This window comes from Hemitrygon akajei, chromosome 7 (genome assembly GCF_048418815.1).
Source record: "Hemitrygon akajei chromosome 7, sHemAka1.3, whole genome shotgun sequence".
NCBI lineage: Eukaryota > Metazoa > Chordata > Chondrichthyes > Myliobatiformes > Dasyatidae > Hemitrygon > Hemitrygon akajei.
In genome coordinates this window covers 129386756-129408580 of record NC_133130.1, presented here as the reverse complement: position 1 = coordinate 129408580, position 21825 = coordinate 129386756, and the positions used below count along the sequence as shown (strand labels likewise).

Here is a 21825-nt window from a genome sequence, read left to right as displayed (position 1 = left end):
CCTGCCCATCACCTCCCCCGGTGCCCCTCCTCCCCGCCCATCACCCCCTGGTTCCCCTTCTCCTTCCCCTGCCCATCACCTCCCCCTGGTGCCCCTCCACCCCTCCCATCACCTCCCCCTGGTGCCCCTCCTCCTTCCCTGCACATCACCTCTGCCTGGTGCCCCTCCACCCCTGCCCATCACCTCCCCCTGGTTCCCCTCCTCCTTCCCCTGCCCATCACCTCTGCCTGGTGCCCCTCCTCCTTCCCCTGCCCATCACCTCCCCCTGGTGCCCCTCCTCCCCGCCCATCACCTCCCCCTGGTTCCTCTCCTCCTTCCCCTGCCCATCACCTCCCCCTGGTGCCCCTCCTCCTTCCCTGCCCATCACCTCCCCCTGGTGCCCCCTCCTTTCCTGCCCATCACCTCCCCCTGGTGCCCCTCCACCCCTGCCCATCACCTCCCCCTGGTTCCCCTCCTCCCCGCCCTTCACCTCCCCCTGGTGCCCCTCCTCCTTCCCTGCCCATCACCTCCCCCTGGTGCCCCCTCCTTCCCCTGCCCATCACCTCCCCCTGGTGCCCCTCCACCCCTGCCCATCACCTCCCCCAGTGCCCCTCCTCCCCGCCCATCACCTCCCCCTGGTTCCCCTCCTCCTTCCCCTGCCCATCACCTCCCCCTGGTGCCCCTCTACCCCTGCCCATCACCTCCCCCTGGTGCCCCCTCCTTTCCTGCCCATCACCTCCCCCTGGTGCCCCTCCACCCCTGCCCATCACCTCCCCCTGGTTCCCCTCCTCCCCTGCCCATCACCTCCCCCTGGTGCCCCTCCTCCTTCCCTGCCCATCACCTCCCCCTGGTGCCCCTCCACCCCTGCCCATCACCGGGTGATGTTTAAGGCAGAGGTTGATTGTTTATTAGCCAGGGCATAAGGGGGCAGGGGGAGAAGGCAGGAGAGCGGGGCTGAGAGGGGAATGGATCAGCCATGGTGAAATGACAGAGCAAACTCGATGGGCCAAATGGCCTAATTCTGTTCCTACATCATCATTGAAATCTCTTCTAGGCTTTACAAAGGTGTGGTACAAAAGAGAGGCTGGGTCTGGAGAATGCAGTATCCATATCTAAGGATCCACACAGTCTGGGACATGCCATCAGGGAGGAGGTACAGGAGCCTGAAGACACACACTCACTGATTCAGGAACAGCTTCTTCCCCTCTGCCATCAAGGAGGGGGTACAGGAGCCTGAAGACACACACTCAGTGATTCAGGAACAGCTTCTTCCCCTCTGCCATCAGGGAGGAGGTACAGGAGCCTGAAGACACACACTCAATGATTCAGGAACAGCTTCTTCCCCTCTGCCATCTGAATTCTGAATGGACATTGAACCCATGAACACTACCTCACTACACTACTTTTTTTTCTATATTTTGCACTACATATTTTATTTAACATATACTTACTATAATTTACAGTTATTATATTTCTTCATTTTCTCTGCACGTACTGAAGCTGGTGAAACCTGAGGCACGGCATAGCCCATTTCTCAATCGTTAGAAACTTTCAGACTATTCGAGTGGTGTTTAGTATTGTGGCTTTCTGTAGATTTACATAAATATTGCACTGTAGCCCTTATTGTTTAATACTATTGTGTAGTGACTTTGGGATGATACCAGTTGTAGGTATCACTACTGGGACAATGTTCCTTGTTCATGTTCCACAGTCTTTCAATTTCCTCTTTTAATTCATCATATTTCTGGAGTCTTTGCTGACTGATTTCTGTGTGTTATGTGTGTCTGGATGGCGACATCTGTTAAGCAAGTTGTTTGTCCTTGTTAATCCTGTGTTATTATACCCGGACAGTTATTATAGATTGTCCAATCTGTAATAACAGATCAGTTGCAATATTTGTGGCTCTAAGAGTGGATCAAGCTTGGGGCCGGTGACTTTATTTTTGAAGCAAGATTTTGGTGAATGATGCTTGTCACTTGATCGTGCCTGTGTAAGTAATCAGGTTGAGTCAAACTGTGACAGGATCCTGTAACGTGTTGGATTGTTTCTGGTTTCTCTGGGCATTTTCTACATTATTCATCTTGAACTTGTTGTCTTTTATTATGTATTTTTGGTCATTTTTATGTTAACCACTTGGTCCTGTATTGCCACAAGGAACCCTTCTGTTTCTGGGAAGAGGTCTCCAACTCTGAGCCAGGCGTTCGACGCTTCCTTGTCCACATCTACTCTGCTCAGACCCTGGGGATGTCTTCCATGGAGGGTCATGATCTTCCACTGGGTAACCTTTTCTTCAATAGTGATGATTTCTTCACTTGTCTGGCTTGTGCTCACATGGAAGTTTAGTGATGTGTACTTCTTATCAGAATTGTATGTGCTCACATGGAGTGCTGAATTCTGTTGTCATTGATGAAAGTGTGTCCTGAGAAGTTTTATCTGACTGTTGTGTCGATATTTAACGTCTGTTACTCCTCTTCCTCCTCTGTCCTCAGTAGTGTTGTTATTATTATTATTATGTACTGTGATGTACTGCTTCACCACATACGCCAGTGGTTTGAAACCTGACTCTGATTCTGACAGCCAGAGGCTCTTTCCCAGGGCAGAAATGGCTAATAGGAGAGGGCACAACTTTAAGGTGAAAAGTGTAGGGGGATGTCAGCAGGAGGTGTTTTACCCAGAGAGTTGTGGGTGCGTGGAATGCCTTGTCAGGAGTGGTAGTAGAGGCAGATACATCAGGGACATTTAAAAAACTCTTAACTAGGCAGATGGATTATAGAAAAATGGAGGGACGGGTTAGATCAATCATAAAGAAAGTTAAAGAGCTGGCAAAACGTTGTGGGCCGAAGGGCCTGTACTCTACCGTTTCTCAGGCGAGGACTGGGAGAGGAACCTGTGGGTGGTGCTGCTGCTCTTGTCCTCAGGGTTGGTAAAGGTCGTAAGTCTGAAATGTTGTGATGGTGTAGCCACTGTTTACCGGAGATGGTGGTGGTGGAGGGAGGCAGTGGTCAGGAAGATGGACGAGGCCACTTTGTCATGGAAAGTGTGAGGAAACTCACGCAACTACAGGGAGAGCACTCAAACTCCTTACAGACGGTGACAGGAACCCCCAATCGCTGGCACTGTACAGCATTGCACCACCTCACTACCCAGCTCAACAGAGAGAGGATTAGACTTGGGGTATCATCGAATTCAAATTCAAGGTGAAATTTATTATCATCTGACTGTACGTATACACAACCGAACGAAACAACGTTCCTCCGGACCACAGTGCACCCACAAAACATGTATCACACACACAGCACGTAAAACAAAATATTACCACAAATACATTAAAAATATAAAGTTCAAAATGCATGTAGTGCACAGCACAGGTAAACAGTAATCAGCTCGCTGACGTAGTGACGAGACCTCAGTGGTGGCAGGGTATTCATCTGTGTCACAGCCTGAGGGAAGAAGCTGTTACCCAGTCTGGCAGTCTAGTCCTGATGCTCCCGCACCTCCTTCCTGACGACAGTGGACAGAGATTGTGGGATGGGTGGTGCGGATCCTCAGCAACGCTTCAGACCCTTCGTGTACAACACTCCCGGTAAATGTCAACAATAGTGGGGAGGGAGACCCCAGTGATCCTCTCAGTGGTTTTTACCGTCCTCTGTAGGGTCCAGCAGTCTGATGTCTCGCAGCTTCCGTATCGTACAATGATGCAGTCAGACAGGACCCTCTCGATGGTGCTCCTGTAGAAAGTTGTTCGAATGGGGGTGAGGAGCCCCTGCCGAGGGAAATGGGATGACTCGCAGAGAATATACAGGCTGAATATCTTATTCCTTCCATTTCAGGTGTCCTTATGGCCAGAAGGTCAGCACCAACCTGGTGCCGCTGACCTCACAGAATCAGGGAAGAGGATTAATTTGTGAGTTGTGGCAGAGGGTGTGACTTCCTTTTATGGAGAATGCGTTCATCAACAAAGGTTGTCATAGCCGGGGGTGGTAATCGGGATAAGCTCCCACTACCTATTAGATGTTCTCAATGGCGTGCATCTCAAATACTTCTGACAACCGAGTCCAGCTCCTGGCCTTCCCGTATGGCCCGGCAGAACCGTTTCTACCGACAGGAAGAGGGGCAAAGGCGGGTTACTGGTGCCATAAAACCAGTCGCTTTGTGCAGGCGGGGCTCATCAGATGTGGTCGGCAGCTCATCTAAGGAGAAGAAGATCTCTGATCTCCGCTGCCTTGCAGTCTGGGGTTGGAAGGCTTCGGGAGTAAACCCCGAGGGAAAAATCCAAAGCAGGAGGCCCTAGAGCAGTCCTGCACCGTCTGGTAACACTGCTGTGCCATCAGTCTCTGCAGTTCCTTTGCACCTATCCGTTGCGTGGCGAGGGAGAGCCCACTACATGGACAACATCTCGCTCTCCACGTTGTACTGCCCTGTCTATCATGCAGCACCTGTGGTTGATCCTGACCTAGGAGAGCCTCCTCCTCATCACCATCACAGATATTTCCCAAGGACAGGCACTGATCGGAACACATTCTACGGCTGGGTTCTGACAGATGTGAAATCCCCAAGCGGCTGGCTGAAATTATTGGTTTCTGTCAGATTCCATTCAGGCACTGGATTCATTAACACGTTTGGAGTGTGGTTTTCAAAGGTCAACCTAATAGCAGACAGAATGCAATCTGCTTCCGTGGCCTAGGCACACCATTCCCGCAACTGCTTCTTTCAAAAGTGTTGCTTCCGCAGAATTTTTTTTGTTTACAATAGACCGCTTGCAGCTGAACACAAATATAATTTCAGACTAATTGTATCAGCTAGGAATTTGAAGAAACAAGAAATTAGAATTTATTGAATATAATGTGTTTAATCACCTAACGGTGCTAAAAATGTTTTGTTGGTGATTTTCATTTGTACTCAGTGTCTGAGGCTTCTCACTTCAGTGTCCAACAATAATCAGCCAGCATTGATGGATTCCAGTTGCCCTGATACCGTTTCTCCGTGACCACAATGTCCCGGTGAAACCTTTCATTGTGCCCGTCACTGACAGTGCCAAGATTTGCAAGGAAGAAGTTGAAACGAGAATGCAGAGAATGAATCTTTAGTGACATGTTGCACTTCATGGTTTTGTATGCTTGAACCATGTTGTCAACCAGCTGCATGTAGTTTGATGCTCTGTAGTTGCCAAGAAAATTTTCAACAACTTCCTTGGATGCCTTCCATGTGATTTTCTCCGGTCCCACTAGAATTTCTTCAAGCTACCTGTCACTGATGACCTGTTTGATTTGTCAACCAACAAAAATGCCTTCCTTAATCTTGGCATCAGTTATTCTGACGTGAATTTTGAATTGAAATAGCAAATATCGGCAATTTTTTAAAAATGGTGCATGATAGGGAAATCTCATGGTGCTTTTCAGAATCAGCAGTCCGGAACCCATAAGATTCACCAAAGCACAGAGGAGGCAAAAGCTTTCTTGTCTTTGTTCCAGAGCCATATGGGTTAGGGTTAGTAAGTTGTGGGCATGCTTGGTTGACACCGGAAGTGTGGCAACAATTGTGGGCTGCCCCCGGCACAGCCTCAGACTGTGTTGGTCAATGATGTAAACAATGAATTCCAATGTGCTAATCTTGAATCTCTCTCACATGGAACGACGGGGAAAATAACACAGATGCACTTAAGGAGAGGGATTGTTTTTATTGGGGCTAGGATGGTCAGAGTGGGTTGAATGACCTCCTTCCAGTTGTAATAAAGAGAATGTTGGAGGAAGGAATGGAAGGGATTGGAGCAAACTATCACCCACCTGTCTCTGTCCCCCAGCTCCCTGGCTCAATGTGTCCATCAGTCCATGATAGAATAATAACTATAATAGAATCAATGACCAGCCTGGGCATTCAACCAGAGTGCAAAGGACAACAAACTGTGCAAATATAAAAATCAATAAATAGTAATAATAAATAAATATGCAATCAAGAGCGTGCATTGAGGAGTCCACCGGCTGTGGGAACTTTTCAGTGATGGGGTGAGTGAGGTTGAGTGAAGTTACCCCATTTGATTCAAGAGCCTGATGGTGAGGGGTAAAAACTGTTCCTGAACCTGGTGGTGTGGGACCTGAGGCTCCTGGACCTGCTTCCTGATGGCAGCAGTGAGAAGAGAGCATGTCCAGGGTGGTGGGGGTGCTGCTTTCTGTCGACAGCGCTCTGTGTAGATGTGCTCAGTGGTGGGGAGGACTTTACCCGTGATGGACTGGACCGTACCCACTACTTTCTGTAGGATTTTCCATTCAAAGGCATTGGTGTTTCCATACCAGGCTGTGATGCAGTCAGTCAATCCACTCTCCACCACACATCTATAGAAGTTTGTCAGAGTTTTAGACGTCTTCACAAACTCCTCAGGAGGCATTATCGTACTTCCTTCATAATTGCACTTTATTATGGACAGGTCCTCCGAAATAATAACAAAGAGGAATTTAAAGTTACTGACCCTCAGCTCTCCATGAGCCAGTCCTCTGACTCTCCGATCAGAGGCTCATTGGCCTCTGGTTTCCTTCTCCTGAAGCCAGCAATCCATTCCTTGGTCTTGCTGACATTGAGTATGAGGTTCTTGTTGAGGTGCTACTCGGCCAGATTTTCAACCTCCCTCCTCTCTGCTGATTTATCACCACCTTTGATTTGGCCAAGGACAGCAAACTTGAATGTGATATTGGAGCTGTGCTTAGCCACACAGTCGTACGTGTAAAGCGAGTGGAGAAGGTGGCTAAGCACACAGTCTTGTGCTGCCCCTGTGCCGATGGAGGTGTTGTTGCCGATCCAAACTAACCGGGGTCTACAAGTGAGAAAATCCAGGGTTCATTAAGGTCCAGGTCTTGGAGCTCATTGGTCAGTTGAAAGATAATAAGAATGGATAGACAGATAGGTCAGTAGATAGATAAATAGATAGATAGATAGATAAATAAATAAGCTGATTAAACTAATCACTTCTGCCAGATATTGCCTGGGTCGCGTAACTGATCGGCAGCATGGTTTTGAACCCACAGGTCTGGCAGTGCGGAGGTAGCATGGAGGTTCTGCCCTGTTCCCGGGTCGCCCACATCGAGCGCACCAAGAAGCCATACAACAATGACATTGATTACTACGCCAAGCGCAATGCCTTGCGGGCCGCCGAGGTCTGGATGGATGAGTTCAAGTCTCACGTCTACATGGCCTGGAACATTCCAATGAGTGTGAGTGTGACCTGCCCGCCGGGGGAGGGGAGCCTGGTGGAGCTCAGTGTGGGGTGGGGAATGGGCTCGTGTTGGAGACAGCTGACACTGAACGTCTGGTGAAGAGAGGGGTTTGGAGTCAGCTGCTGAGTGCAGTAGAGGTCTGCAAAGTTACAAGGATTTTATAAACACAAAAGATGTTATTTATTGTTTATTTGTTATTATTATTTCTTGTTTTTGTATTTGCCAGTTTGGTATCTTCTACACTCCGGTTGAATGCCCTAGTTGGGCGGTTTTTCATTGATTCTGTTATGGTTATTATTCTATAGATTTATTGTATATGCCTGATGAATTTTGAGAGTGCAGAGGAGGTTTACCAGGACTTTTCCCAGAGTAGAGGGCATGTTATATAACATGACAAACTTGAGTTCTTTTCTCTGGAGCAGCAGAGGCTGAGGGGAGAGCTGATAGAGGTTTATAAGATTATGAGAGGCACGGACAGAGTGGACAGGGGGTATCTGTTTCCCAGGGTTGAAATGTCTAATACCAGAGGGCGTGCATTGATGGTGAGAGGAGGTAGGTTCAAGGGGGATGTGAGGGGTAAGTGGTGAATGGAATGTGCTGCCTGGTGGGGTAGTAGAGGCAAATACATTAAAGGCTGTTAAGAGACGTTTGGGTAGGCATATGGATGTGAGGGAGATGGAGGGATATGGACATGGTGTAGGTAGGAGGGATTAATTTTTGGGGGATTTTCGTTAACTTCTCAGCTGGTTGGGCACAACATTGTGGGCGAAGGGCCTTTTCCTGTGCTGGACTCTTATGTCGCCTGTGTTCTGTTTGGGATGGCACCTTCGTGTAGTGGTTAAGCATAATGCTTTACAGAGGCAGTGACCCGGGTTCAATTCCCCCTGCTGTCCGTAACGAGTTTGTACGTTCTCCCCGTGACCGTGTGGGTTTCCTCCGGGTGCTCTGGTTTCCTCCCACAGTCCAAAGACGTACCGATTAGTAGATTAATTGGTCATTGTAAATTGTCCGGTGATTAGACCAGGGATTAAATAGGTAGGTGCTGGGTGGCACACGTCGGTGGGCTGGAAGGACCTGTCCTGCACTGTATCTCTAAATAAATAAATGATTAAATGCTGGAAACCCAGAGCAACACACACAAAATGCCGGAGGAACTCAGCAGGTCAGGCAACATCTATAGAAATGAATGAACAGTCAACTTTTCAGGCCGAGCCCCTTCATCAAAGTTTTGAAGGACAGAGGCCTCAAAGAAGTTAAAATCCAGTGTGAATCCTTGCCGCACCTGGTGACCCCGTGGCCTCTGTTTCGGAGGCCAAAACCACCTTTCTAGAGGGTGAACCCTCGTGAGGCTTTAGGCCCTGATGGTGTAGCTGGTAAGGCACTGAAAGCCTGTGAGGAGAGGGCACAGGGAGATCCTCAATCCCTCACTGCTGCTGCCTGCCTCAAAGGGGCGACAATCATTCCAGTGCCCAGGAGGAGCAGGGTGAGCTGCCTCAACGATCATCGCCCAGTGGCACTCTGTGATGAAGTGCTTTGACATGTTGGTCATGGCCAGAATCAACTTCTGCCTGAGGAAGGACCTGGACCCACCACAATCTTCCTATCGCCATGTAGGTTTATGCAGGATGCAATCTCACTGGCTCTCCGCTTGTCCATGGACAATAGCAATACCTACATCTGACTGCTGTTTATTGAGTATGGCTCAGCATTTAACACCATCATTCCCTCAGTACTAATCATCAACCTCCAAACCCTGAGCCTCTGTACCTCCTCCCTCTGCAAATGGATCCTTGATTCCCTCACCAGCAGACCACAGCCTGTGCGGATTGATGATAACATCGCCACCTCACTGACAATCAACACTGGTGCACCTCAGGGGTGTGCGCTTAGCCCACCGCCCTACTCTCTCTACACCCACAACTGTGTGGCTAGGCATAGCTCAAATACCATCTATAAATTTGCTGACGACAGAACTATTGTTGGCAGAACTCCAGATGCTGATGAGGAGGCGTACAGGAGTGAGGTAGATCAGCTGTTGACAACAACCTTGCACTCAGTGTCAGTGAGACCAAGGAATTGATTGTGGACTTCAGGAAGGGGAAACACATCGAGGGGTCATCAGTAAAAGGAGTGAGCCATTTCAAGTTCCAGCATCTCTGAGGATCTATCCTGGATCCAACATATTGATACAGTTACAAAGAAGCACAACAGCGGCTGTATTTCATTAGGAGTCTGACCAGATTTGGTCTGTCGCCAAAGACACTTTGCAATTTCTACAGATCTACCGTGGAGAGCATTCTAACTGTCTGCATCACCGTCTGGTATGGGGTGGGGGGGTGGTACTGCACAGCATCAGGAAAAGCTGCAGAAAGTTGTAAACTCAGCCAGCTCCATCACGGGCAGTAGCCTCCCCAACATCGAGGAGGCAGTCAAAAGGCAATGCCTCAAAAAGGCAGTGTGCTTCACTAAGGACCCCCATCACCCACGTCATGCCCTCTTCTCATTGCTACCATCAGGAAGGAGGTACAGGAGCCTGAAGACACACACTCAGCGATTCAGGAACAACTTCTTCCCCTCTGCCATCGGATTTCTGAATGGACACTGAACCCATGAACACTACCTCACCACTATAAACCTGATTCTGATTCCGCCCCTGCTCTTTCGTTTGGGTGTCGCTGTGGGAAAGGTTGTTGTCATGGCAATGTGTCACCAAGCTCTCGATCTCCCTCCTGTACTCTGACGCACTGTTATTTGAGATCAGGGGTATCATTTGCAAACCTGTAGACAGAGTTAAAGAGCGGAGTGCGGCCCGCGCAGTCGTTGAGGTTGCGAGTGTAGAGTAGGGGGTTGCGGACCCAACCTCGTGGAGCTTCAGTGTTTAGAATAATCATGGTGGAGGTGTTAACTTATTACGGTCTGTTACTCACTGAGTCGAGGGTCCTGTTGCAGAGGGTTTGGAGATGGCAGAAGTCAGGAGACTCCTGGGGTTCTGACAGTCCTGCTGTGAGAAGTTGCCCAGAGGTACAACTTCTCTTCTGTGTCTCGAAGAAGGGCCTCGGCCCGAAACATCGACTGATTTCTCTTTTCCATCGATGCTGCCTGGCTTGCTGAGTTCCTCCAGAATTTTGCATGTGTTGCTATCTATAATGATATTTCGGTTTATGTGTTGTATGTAGTATGTGTTTGAGCACCGTGGTCTAGAGGAACGTTGTTTCGTTTGGTTGTATACATATGCAGTCAGATGACAATTCCTTCCTCTCCGGCCCTTGACCTTTCACCCCCCACTAGGCTTTGCCTATCACCTTCCAGCTTGCCTCTTTCCCTTCCCCCCCCCCCCACCTTTTTATTCTGGCACCTTCCCCCGTCTTTCTCAGTCCTGAAGTAAAGTCTCGGCCCAAAACATTGACAGTTTATTCATTTCCATAGATACTGCCCGACCTGCTGAGTTCCTCCCGCATTTTGTGTGTGTCTGTGTGTTGCTCGGGATTTCCAGTATCTGCAGAATCTCTCATGCTTAGGATGGCAATCAAATTGGACATGAACTTGATACTCCCCGAAATCTACCCCTCTCTTTCTCCTGAGCATGGTAGCATGGTCACTTAGCAGCTAAAGCAATGGTTCACAGCGCCAGCGATCAAGGCTCAATTCCTGCCTCTGAGGAGTTTGTACATTTTCCCCGTGACCACAGGGGTTTCCTCCAGGTGCCCAGTTTCCCCCCACATTCCCACGTTCCAAAGATGTATGGGTTACTGGGTTAATTGGTCACATGGAGAGACTCATCCAGAAAGTCATGAGCATGGGATAAGTGGAACCTTGGCTGTTTGGATAAAAAATTGGCTTAAAGGAAGAAAGCAGAGGGTAGTTGTGGAAGGAAAGTATTCTGCCTAGAGGTCGGTGACTGGTGGAGTGCCGCAGGGATCTGTCCTGGGACCCCTGCTATTTGTGATTTTTATAAATGACCTGGATGTAGAGGCGGAAGGATGGGTGAGTAAGTTTGCGGATGACATGAAGATCGGAAGAGTTGTGGATAGAGCTGTAGGTTGTCGAAGGTTACAAGAGGATATAGACAGGCTACAGAGTTGGGCAGAAAAATGGCAGATAGAGTTCAATTTGGACAAGTGTGAGGTGATGCATTTTGGAAGGACAAACCAGAAGACTGAGTACAGGATTAATGGTCAGTTACTTAAGAGTGTGGATGAACAAAGGGACCTTGGGGTTCAAATCCATACATCCCTCAAGGTTGCAGCACAGGTTGATAGGGTAGTTAAGAAGGCCTATGGGATGCTAGGCTTCATTAACAGGGGGATTGAGTTCAAGAGTAGAGAGGTCATGTTGCAACTCTACAAATCTCTGGTGAGACCGCACTTAAGGGTATTGTGTTCAATTCTGGTCACCTCATTATAGGAAGGATGTGGAAGCTATGGAGAGGGTGCAGAGGAGATTTACCAGGATGTTGCCTGGTTTGGAGAACAAGTCATATGAAACAAGGTTAGCAGAGCTGGGACTTTTCTCTTTGGAGCGTAGAAGAATGAGAGGGGACTTGATAGAGGTCTACAAGATTATGAGAGGCATAGATAGGGTGGATAGTCAGTACCTGTTTCCCAGGGCACCAATAGCAAACACCAGAGGGCATAGGTACAAAATTAAGGGAGGGAAGTTTAGGGGAGACATCAGGGGTAAGTTTTTTACACAGAGGGTTGTGAGTGCCTGGAACGACTTGCCAGGGATGGTGGTGGAGGCTAAAACATTAGGGGTATTTAAGAGCCTCTTGGACAGGCACATGGATGAAAGAAAAATGGAGAGTCATGGGGTAGTGTGGGTTTAGTACTTTTCTTAAGGATTATATGGGTGGGCACAACATGGAGGGCTGAAGGGCCTGTACTGTGTGGTGTAATCAGGCTCATGGGGCCGGAAGGACCTGTTACCGTGTTGAATCTGTAAATGAGGTGGGTGACTCAATCGGGCAGTCGGAGGAGCGATAAATCGAATGGCCTCCAGTGTGCGCTGTGGACTCCACTAACCCTTCCCGTTTACCCTCCCAGAACCCAGGGGTTGACTTCGGCGACGTGTCAGAGAGAGTGGCCCTGCGGAAGAGGCTGAACTGTCGGAGTTTCAAGTGGTACAGGGACAACGTCTACCCGGAGATGAGGGTCTACAATGACACGGTCACCTACGGAGAGGTGAGCTGGTCCCTCGCAGTCCCTCGCGGCCCCCGGCAGTCCGAGCCGGGAGCCGCTTCCAGGGAGGGAGGATGGTGACTGTTGTAGGGGAGGGTACCGATGAGAATAAACGGAGCAGCTGATTGGAAAAATTTGCCCACTCTAACAGCTGGGAAAGCCCTTACACAGCTAGATGCCTCTAAAAGGTGGCATCCATCACTAAGGACCCCGATCACCCAGGACATAGCCTTTCCTCATTGCTACCATCACAGAGAAGGTATAGGAGACTGAAGACACACAAAAACACTACCTCGCTATTTTTTTGCTCTTGTTTTGCACTAATTTAACTTAAGTTTTATATATATTTCTCATGATAATTTAAAGCTGTTACAATGTGTTTCTGGTTTAAGATGCTCTGGTGAAGCACAGTGACGACTTTCTGGCAGCAAACACAAGTATTTTATTACTGGCACTTTTTCTGGACAACAATCACCACGGTCAATAGCCTGTAACTTCCCTTTAGTAGATGTGCATTCGAACCGGTTGTCCAACCTGGCATTTTGGGGTGTGAACTAAAGCTTTGAAGGTGCGGGACGGTTGTGGTGTGGGCCAGATTGAGGTGCTGGAACCTGAGCCCAAGAGTGGGAAACGAGCCAGTGATTGCTGGGCCAAGTCGAAGAGGTTGGGTATGTGTCGAATTGAGGTGGCAGGTTGCAGGCTCGAGACCATATCAAAGTGGCAGGGCCTGAGCCGGAGAGCAAGGAGTGAGCCACTGTTTGGCCAATTCAAGCACCAGGCCAGATTGAAAAGGTCAGGGGTTTGGGGCTGGAGGTGAGGGACGGGCCGGTTCGGCTCATTGCTCCTTGAGGTTACTCATCTCTGTGTTAAACTGAGGCTCGTGACCAACGGGCTACTGGACCGGCTGCGGTTATGACTGGCTTTGTGGCTCTGGGTTCACTTCCTCGAACTTCCGTTCTGAGTGTTACTTGTTTGCCTTTATTCTTTGCATGACTTGTATTTTCTCTCTGCGCGATGGGTGTTTTGGGTTTCTTTGTTTTGTAACTGCTGGTAAGGAGATGAATCTCAAGGTTGTATAATGTACACACACTTTGATAAGAAATGTACTTTGATCTTTGAACTTTGTACTGCTGCTGCAAAACAACATATCTCACAGCGTACTCAATGCTGGTGATTTTAAACCTGATTCTGATTCTGATTCAGAAACACTTAGAACACAGAACAGTACAGCACAGGAACAGGCCATTCAGCCCACTATGTTATGCTGAACCAAATAAACTAGCAATCAAATGGCCAACTAAAATATTTGCTTCTGCCTACACAATGCCCATATCTGTATTGTGGCAAAAATAGCTAACACGAGGGGGCAACATTTAAATGAGATGGGAGGAAAGTATGGTGGGGGGGGGGGGGGATGTCAGAGGGAGGTTTTTTCCACAGAGAGTGGTGAGTGCGTGGAACACGCTGCCAGGGGCCATGGTAGAGGCAGAGAGGCACATGGGTGATAGAGAAATGGAGGTTATGGGTGGGTTAGATTGATCACAACATGTTGGCACAACATTGTGGGCCTAAGGGCCTGTACTGTGCTCTACCGTTCGACATTCTACAGTACTGTGCAAACGTCTTAGGCGCGCACACACACACACACACACACACACACACACACACACACACACACACACACACACACACCACACACACACACACACACACACACACACACACACACATTTATTTATCTATTTATTTATTTATTTATTTATTTAACTAGGGTGCCTAAGACTTTTTCATAGTACTGTAATAATTTTATGTATTGCACTGTACTGCTGTTAGGGTCCGGTCCGGAGCCCGCCTTACGGGTCTTACTCCGGTCCGCAGACTCTGGACTCCGGGTCTTGCAGCCAGCCCTCCTGTCACCCGGAGCCATTGGATCATCTTGGCTTAAGGAGGTACACCTGCTACCTATTAGGGGGCAGGTGTTTATAAGGGGCTCGGGTTCTGAGCCTAGTTGGGGGGTTGTCCTGATTGGAATCTGGTTTAACCTGCTCTGTCTTCTCTGAACCCTGCCCTGGTTGCTGGTTGGCTCTGAATCTGGTTCTGCCTGGGTTCTGACCTGCTCTGTACCCTGTTTACCCTGCCCGGGTTCTGACCTGCTCTGTACCCTGTTTACCCTGCCCAGGTTCTGACCTGCTCCGTACCCTGTTTACCCTGCCCGGGTTCTGACCTGCTCCGTACCCTGTTTACCCTGCCCGGGTTCTGACCTGCTCCGTACCCTGTTTACCCTGCCCGGGTTCTGACCTGCTCCGTACCCTGTTTACCCTACCCGGGTTCTGACCTGCTCCGTACCCTGTTTACCCTGCCCGGGTTCTGACCTGCTCTGTATCGGTTCTGTCCAGGTTTGCCTTGTTTTCCTGCTTCTCTCGTGTGCGCTGGTCCTGCTGTTCTGCTGTATTTGCCTTGCCTGTGCTGTTTGCTTGCTTCTCCCTATTTACCGGTGTATCCCGGTTGTCCTGCTGCTCACCCTGGACCCAGCTCCCTTCTGTTCCCTTTCCTCTGTTGGGTAAGCCAGGCTGTCGCTGTTACCCCTCGGGTGCTTCTGTCCCTTCCTGTCCCTTTCCTCTGCTGGGTAAGCCAGGCCGTCTGCTGTTGCCTGGTGGGGGGACTCGGTCCCCTTCCTACCCCTCACCTCAGATGGGTTGTGCCCCACCCCTGCCCAGGTGTCCGTGCCTTGCCCAGGCATCTGTGTTTCTGACTGGGAGGCAGCTCTGCCCGGGATCCATGCAGCCTGCCCTGAGGACTCTGACCCTTTCCACCCCTTGCTTCCTACAGGTTGTGCCCACACCTGCCCAGGTGTTCCTCCGTGTTCCTGCCTGGGAGGTGGCCCTGCCCAGGAGTTATGCGCCTGCCCCAGGGGGCTCTTCTGCCCCGCCGGATCTCCGGGATCCAGCCCCGCCTGCATTACCCCTTGCATGCCATGGCATCCCCATCCTGTCCCACCCCTGGTACTTCAGTGCCTGCGTCCTGCATTTGGGTCCAATCCTGTCCCCGTTCTTGACAACTCCTGCAAAAATAAAAATCAAATTCACGACATATGTGAGTGATGATAAACCTGATTCTGATCTGGTTTGTGGACAGAGTGGGAAGGGGCCAGGGAGAGGGGAATCATGGTTGGGAAAAGGGGAAGGGAGAGGGGAGGGAGGCCTGGGAGAGGCAGGATAGACCTGGAGACTACATGACAGACTGGCTCAGGGCAGAGGACTCTGTCCTAAGTAGGGGTGATGGACATAAATAAATAAGAAGTGACTCTTGGGCACATAGATGAAAGAAAAATAGAGGGCTATGTGGAAAGGAAGGGTTAGATTGATCTTAGGTTAAAAGGTCAGCACAATATTGAGGGCCGAAGGGCCTGTACTGTGCAGTGAAGTTCTATGTTCTATATTTTGATGGGACACATGTGACCTTGTGGTCAAGGGATGACCTCTGGCCACTAAAGAGGTTCTGGTATAAAATGCAGAATGAGACACCAGGCCATTCCCGAACCGAGAAATCTTCTGTAGACCTTTAGTAGGATCTCCATGACCTTGTTCTGAATGGCATCTCTCTAATTCCACAGGTACGGAACAGCAAAGTGAGTGGCTACTGCTTAGACCAAGGGTCAGAGGATGATGACAGGGCGATTCTCTACCCGTGCCACGGAATGACCTCTCAGGTAGGACCACCCCTTGTTGCTCCTGACTATGTGTCAAATTGGATGTCCACCACAGATCTGGGTGAAGCTTTTAACGGACCTGGAGCGACTTGGATCTCCGTCAATCTTTACAAACTGCTGGCCAGGCGTCAAAGCATTTCTGAGTTTTAATTGATCAACGTTCAAGAGACAGAGTTTGGCCCATCTTGTCCACATTGACCAAGCTCAGTCACATTTGTCTGGCCTGCTCCGAGCGTGGGCTCTGAGGTGTTTACCCCGCTATGTGCTGAACTGAGGCCAGGGCTGTGGGCCTGCTCCGGGCTTCGCGCCTGTAGGCTATGCGATGTTTGCTGTGCGGTGTTTACCCCGCTATGTGCTGAACTGAGGCCAGGGCTGTGGGCCTGCTCCGGGCTTCGCGCCTGTAGGCTATGCGATGTTTGCTCTGCGGTGTTTACCCCCGCTATGTGCTGAACTGAGGCCAGGGCTGTGGGCCTGCTCCAGGCTTCACACCTGTAGGCTATGCGATGTTTGCTCTGAGGTGTTTACCCCGCTATGTGCTGAACTGAGGCCAGGGCTGTGGGCCTGCTCCAGGCTTCACGCCTGTAGGCTATGCGATGTTTGCTCTGCGGTGTTTACCCCGCTATGTGCTGAACTGAGGCCAGGGCTGTGGGCCTGCTCCGGGCTTCGCGCCTGTAGGCTATGCGATGTTTGCTGTGCGGTGTTTACCCCCGCTATGTGTGATGCACCATCAATAACTCACGCTGAGACTTAGGAAGTGAGATATCGGCTTTTATTGACTGAAGAACAACACTACATCCTGGGAAAATGAGGGAGAGCAGCAGACCACAGTCGCCTTTATACAGGGGTCTGTGGGAGGAGCCACAGGAGCAGTCAGACAGGTATATCTAGTTCACCACATTCACCCCCCCGTTGTTTAAAAAAAAAATCCCCAAGTATATTTACAGGTTAAGTCTATCAGGTGGTCGAATCGTTCGCTGCGATCTACGTAGCTCCGGCTGCAATTGCACAGGAGCCGGAGGTGGTGATGGCACAGGTGCCGGAGGTGGTGATGGCACAGGTGCCGGAGGTGGTGTTAGCACCGGAGGCGGAGAGTGGGTCGGTTCTGTCCCAACAGGAGGTGTCAGGGATCCCTCGCGTGTGAGCGAGGTCCCTGGAATAGACGCGTACGAGATGCCCGGTACATGAGCGTCGTGAGGAGTCTGGGTGTGGCACGGTGTGTGCGGTGTCACCTCGGGTACAGGGTGCATAGTTACCGTGGAATGCTCGGGGTAGTGGTCTGCTGCTCCGGCGGGCGCCAGGTCGCAGACAGAGACTGTGTCCTCCCGCCCATCAGGCAAGACCACGTAGGCATACTGGGGATTAGCATGCAGGAGGTGAACCCTCTCGACCAGCGGTGAGTACTTATTACTCCTCGCATGTTTACGTAGCAGCACTGGCCCCGGGGGACGTCAGCCAAACTGGTAGGGTGGTCCCACTGACAGACTTCCTGGGAAAAGAGAATAGGCGTTCGTGAGGGGTGGCATTAGTGGACGTACACAACAGGGAGCGGATAGAGTGGAGTGCCTCAGGGAGGACCTCCTGCCATCGGGAGACCGGCAACCCTTTTGACTTAAGGGCTAAAAGTGTGGCCTTCCACACTGTGCCATTCTCCCTCTCCACCTGGCCATTCCCCCGGGGATTATAACTCGTGGTGCGACTAGTAGCAATGCCCCTAGCTAGCAGGAACCGGCGCAACTCGTCACTCATAAAGGAGGACCCTCTATCACTGTGGACATAGCAGGGATATCCGAACAGAGTGAAGAGCTGGCGCAGGGCTTTTATGACCGACGTGGTAGTAGTGTCGGGGCAGGGAACGGCAAAGGGGAATCGCGAGTACTCGTCAATAATACTGAGAAAATAGACATTGCGGTCGGTGGAGGGAAGGGGGCCCTTAAAGTCAACACTCAGTCGCTCAAAAGGGCGGGTGGCCTTGACAAGCTGCGCAGTGTCAGGACGGTAGAAGTGCGGTTTGCACTCAGCGCAGATCTGGCAGTCCCTGGTCATCGTCCTGATGTCCTCCAGGGAGTACGGCAGGTTCCGGGCTTTAATGAAATGGTAAAATCGGGTGACCCCTGGGTGGCAAAGTTGGGACTGAAGGGCATACAGCTGGTCGAGCTGGGCACTAGCACACGTTCCCCGGGATAGGGCATCAGAGGGTTCATTGAGCCTGCCAGGCCGGTACAGGATATCATAATTGTAGGTGGAGAGTTCTATTCTCCATCGCAAAATTTTATCATTTTTGATTTTGCCCCGCTGTTGGTTGCTGAACATGAACGCAACCGAGCGCTGGTCGGTCAGCAAGGTGAACCTGTTGCCGGCGAGATAGTGCCTCCAGTGCCTAATAGCTTCCACTATGGCCTGGGCTTCTTTCTCCACCGCGGAGTGCTGAAGTTCAGAGCCTTGAAGGGTACGAGAAAAAAACGCCACTGGTCTGCCTTCCTGATTGAGGGTAGCAGCCAGCGCGATGTCAGAGGCGTCACTCTCTACTTGGAAGGGAATGGTCTCGTCTACCGCATGCATCGTTGCTTTGGCAATGTCCCCTTTAATGCAGCTGAAGGCCGCGCGGGCCTCGGCAGAGAGGGGAAAAGTGGTAGACCGGACCAGGGGGCGGGCCTTGTCTGCGTAATGGGGAACCCATTGGGCGTAATAGGAAAAAAAACCCAGGCACCGCCGGAGGGCCTTGAGAGTGGTGGGAAGAGGAAGTTCTAACAGGGGGCGCATACGGTCGGGGTCAGGGCCAATGACCCCGTTCTCCACGACATATCCAAGGATAGCGAGTCGTGTGGTTCTGAACACACACTTGTCCTTGTTATAAGTGAGGTTCAAAGCTTCGGCCACTTGGAAAAATCGTTGGAGGTTGGCGTCATGATCCGACCAGTCGCGACCACAGATGGTAATGTTATCTAGATAGGGAAATGTGGCCTTCAGTTTGTACTGGTCCACCATCCGGTCCATCTCCCTCTGGAAGACTGAGACCCCATTTGTGACACCAAATGGGATGCGCAGAAAGTGATAGAGCCTGCCACCCGCCTCGAAGGCGGTGTAGGGGCGGTCCTCTGGGCGGATGGGGAGCTGGTGATAAGCGGATTTCAGATCAATTGTCGAGTACACCTTGTACTGAGCTATCTGGTTGACCATATCCGCGATGCGGGGTAGGGGGTACGCGTCAAGCTGCGTGAATCTATTGATGGTCTGGCTGTAGTCCACAACCATCCTATTTTTCTGCCCAGTCCGAACAATGACCACCTGGGACCGCCATGGGCTTGTGCTCAGCTCAACGATCCCCTCCCTGAGCAGCCACTCTGAATGAATAAAGGCCCTGTCCCCCGCACTGTACCTCCTGCTTTTAGTTGCCACCGGTTTACAGTCGGGGGTCAGGTTGGTGAACAGCGATGGGGGAGGGATCTTGAGGGTGGAGAGGCTGCAAGTAGTGTCAGCAGCACAAGGTGTGGGTCGGTGTGTATGTGCGTGTGGTAACGGAGTATATGGCGAAGTCCCACCAAACTGAGGATTCCTGACAGTGAGTGGTGGGAGGGGCCCATCATATGCCATAGTCACACTTTTGAGATGGCTCTGGAAGTCCAGCCCCAACAGCACAGGTGCGCACAGTCGAGGCATGACCAGGAACGCAAAGTTCCGATATTCTGTGCCCTGCACCACCAATGTCGCTACACAACCCACCCGGATGTCTGTGGAATGCGACCCAGAAGCCAAGGTGATCCTGTGACGTACCGGCCGTGTCACGAGTCCACAGCGTTTCACTGTGGCCGGGTCAATAAAACTCTCAGTGCTGCCCATGTCAAACAGGCAGCTAGTCCTGTGCCCCTCCACCAGGATATCCATCATCGACCTTGCAAGCTGGTGCGGAGCGCTTTGGTCGAGGGTCACGGAAGCCAGCGTTGAACGGGGCGAGTCAGTGGCGGGGCCTGGTGACGCCGGCAAAGATGGCCACTCACATCCGGGCATGCAAGATGGCGAGTCGGGGGCGGGGCCTGGTGACGCCAGCAAAGATGGTTGTCCACATCCGGTCATGCAAAATGGCGGTCCCCAGGTCTCAGACACAGCGCTGCTCGACCCCGGGCGCGGTTTAGATTTACAGACCTTGGCGAAATGGCCCTTCTTCCCGCAGCTGGAACAAGTTGCTTCGCGAGCAGGACGGCTGTTTCTGGCATGTTTCTGAAGCCCACAAAAGTAACAGTGTTTTATACTCGGCGAATTCGAGGAGTTCGTGATACCGCGACTGGCAGCGGCGTTGGCGAATTCGCTCGGAACCGGGGAATCGCGCGGCTGGACCGCTTCGGCGTACAGCTGCGCAGCCTCTAACGTATCGGCCGTCTCTATCGCGGAGCGTAAGGTAAGATCAGCTTTTTCCAGCAGCCGCTGGCGTATACACACTGACCGGACTCCAGTCACAAAAGCGTCTCGGACCAAGAGTTCCGTATGCTGTTCCGCTGTGAGCGCTTGGCAGTCACAAGTCCGCACGAGTGCCTGTAGAGCTCGGAGAAATTCAGCAGTCGACTCCGTAGGCCGCTGTTTTCGTGTTGCCAAGCGGTGCCGGGCATAAACAGCGTTTACCGGCCGCAGGTACTGTCTTTTGAGGGCGGCAAGCGCCCCCTCGTAGCTGGAGAGGTCCCTGATGAATGAATAAACTTTTGGGGCGACCCTCGAGAGGAGAAGTCTGTGCCAAACAGCCGAGTCGGTGGCACGAACCTCCTCCAAGTACGATTGGAAGCACACAAGCCAGTGTTCAAAGGCAAGAGCTGCTTCTGGGTCTCGGGGGTCCAAATCTAGGCGTTCTGGGCGTAAAGCGGTTTCCATGTTGAAATTTCAGTCAATAAAATTGATGCACCATCAATAACTCACGCTGAGACTTAGGAAGTGAGATATCGGCTTTTATTGACTGAAGAACAACACTACATCCTGGGAAAATGAGGGAGAGCAGCAGACCACAGTCGCCTTTATACAGGGGTCTGTGGGAGGAGCCACAGGAGCAGTCAGACAGGTATATCTAGTTCACCACATTGTGCTGAACTGAGGCCAGGGCTGTGGGCCTGCTCCGGGCTTCGCGCCTGTAGGCTATGCGATGTTTGCTGTGCGGTGTTTACCCCGCTATGTGCTGAACTGAGGCCAGGGCTGTGGGCCTGCTCCAGGCTTCACGCCTGTAGGCTATGCGATGTTTGCTCTGCGGTGTTTACCCCGCTATGTGCTGAACTGAGGCCAGGGCTGTGGGCCTGCTCCGGGCTTCACGCCTGTAGGCTATGCGAAGTTGGCTCTGAGGTGTTTACCCCGCTATGTGCTGAACTGAGGCCAGGGCTGTGGGCCTGCTCCGGGCTTCACGCCTGTAGGCTATGCGATGTTTGCTCTGCGGTGTTTACCCCGCTATGTGCTGAACTGAGGCCAGGGCTGTGGGCCTGCTCCGGGCTTCACGCCTGTAGGCTATGCGAAGTTGGCTCTGAGGTGTTTACCCCGCTATGTGCTGAACTGAGGCCAGGGCTGTGGGCCTGCTCCGGGCTTCGCGCCTGTAGGCTATGCCAAGTTTGCTCTGAGGTGTTTACCCCGCTATGTGCTGAACTGAGGCCAGGGCTGTGGGCCTGCTCCGGGCTTCGCGCCTGTAGGCTATGCCAAGTTTGCTCTGAGGTGTTTACTCTGCTATGTGCTGAACTGAGGCCAGGGCTGTGGGCCTGCTCCGGGCTTCGCGCCTGTAGGCTATACGAAG

At 51.3% G+C, this 21825-nt stretch overlaps 1 protein-coding gene across 1 annotated transcript in view; it reads left to right on the top strand.

The window, feature by feature from the left end:
- Positions 1–21825, top strand: part of galnt9 (polypeptide N-acetylgalactosaminyltransferase 9) — a 249913-nt gene that overhangs the window by 142280 nt on the left and 85808 nt on the right. The window contains 3 exon segments of the mRNA XM_073051936.1: positions 6996–7181; positions 12227–12364; positions 15975–16070. Coding sequence (XP_072908037.1) covers positions 6996–7181; positions 12227–12364; positions 15975–16070 — 420 coding nt within the window.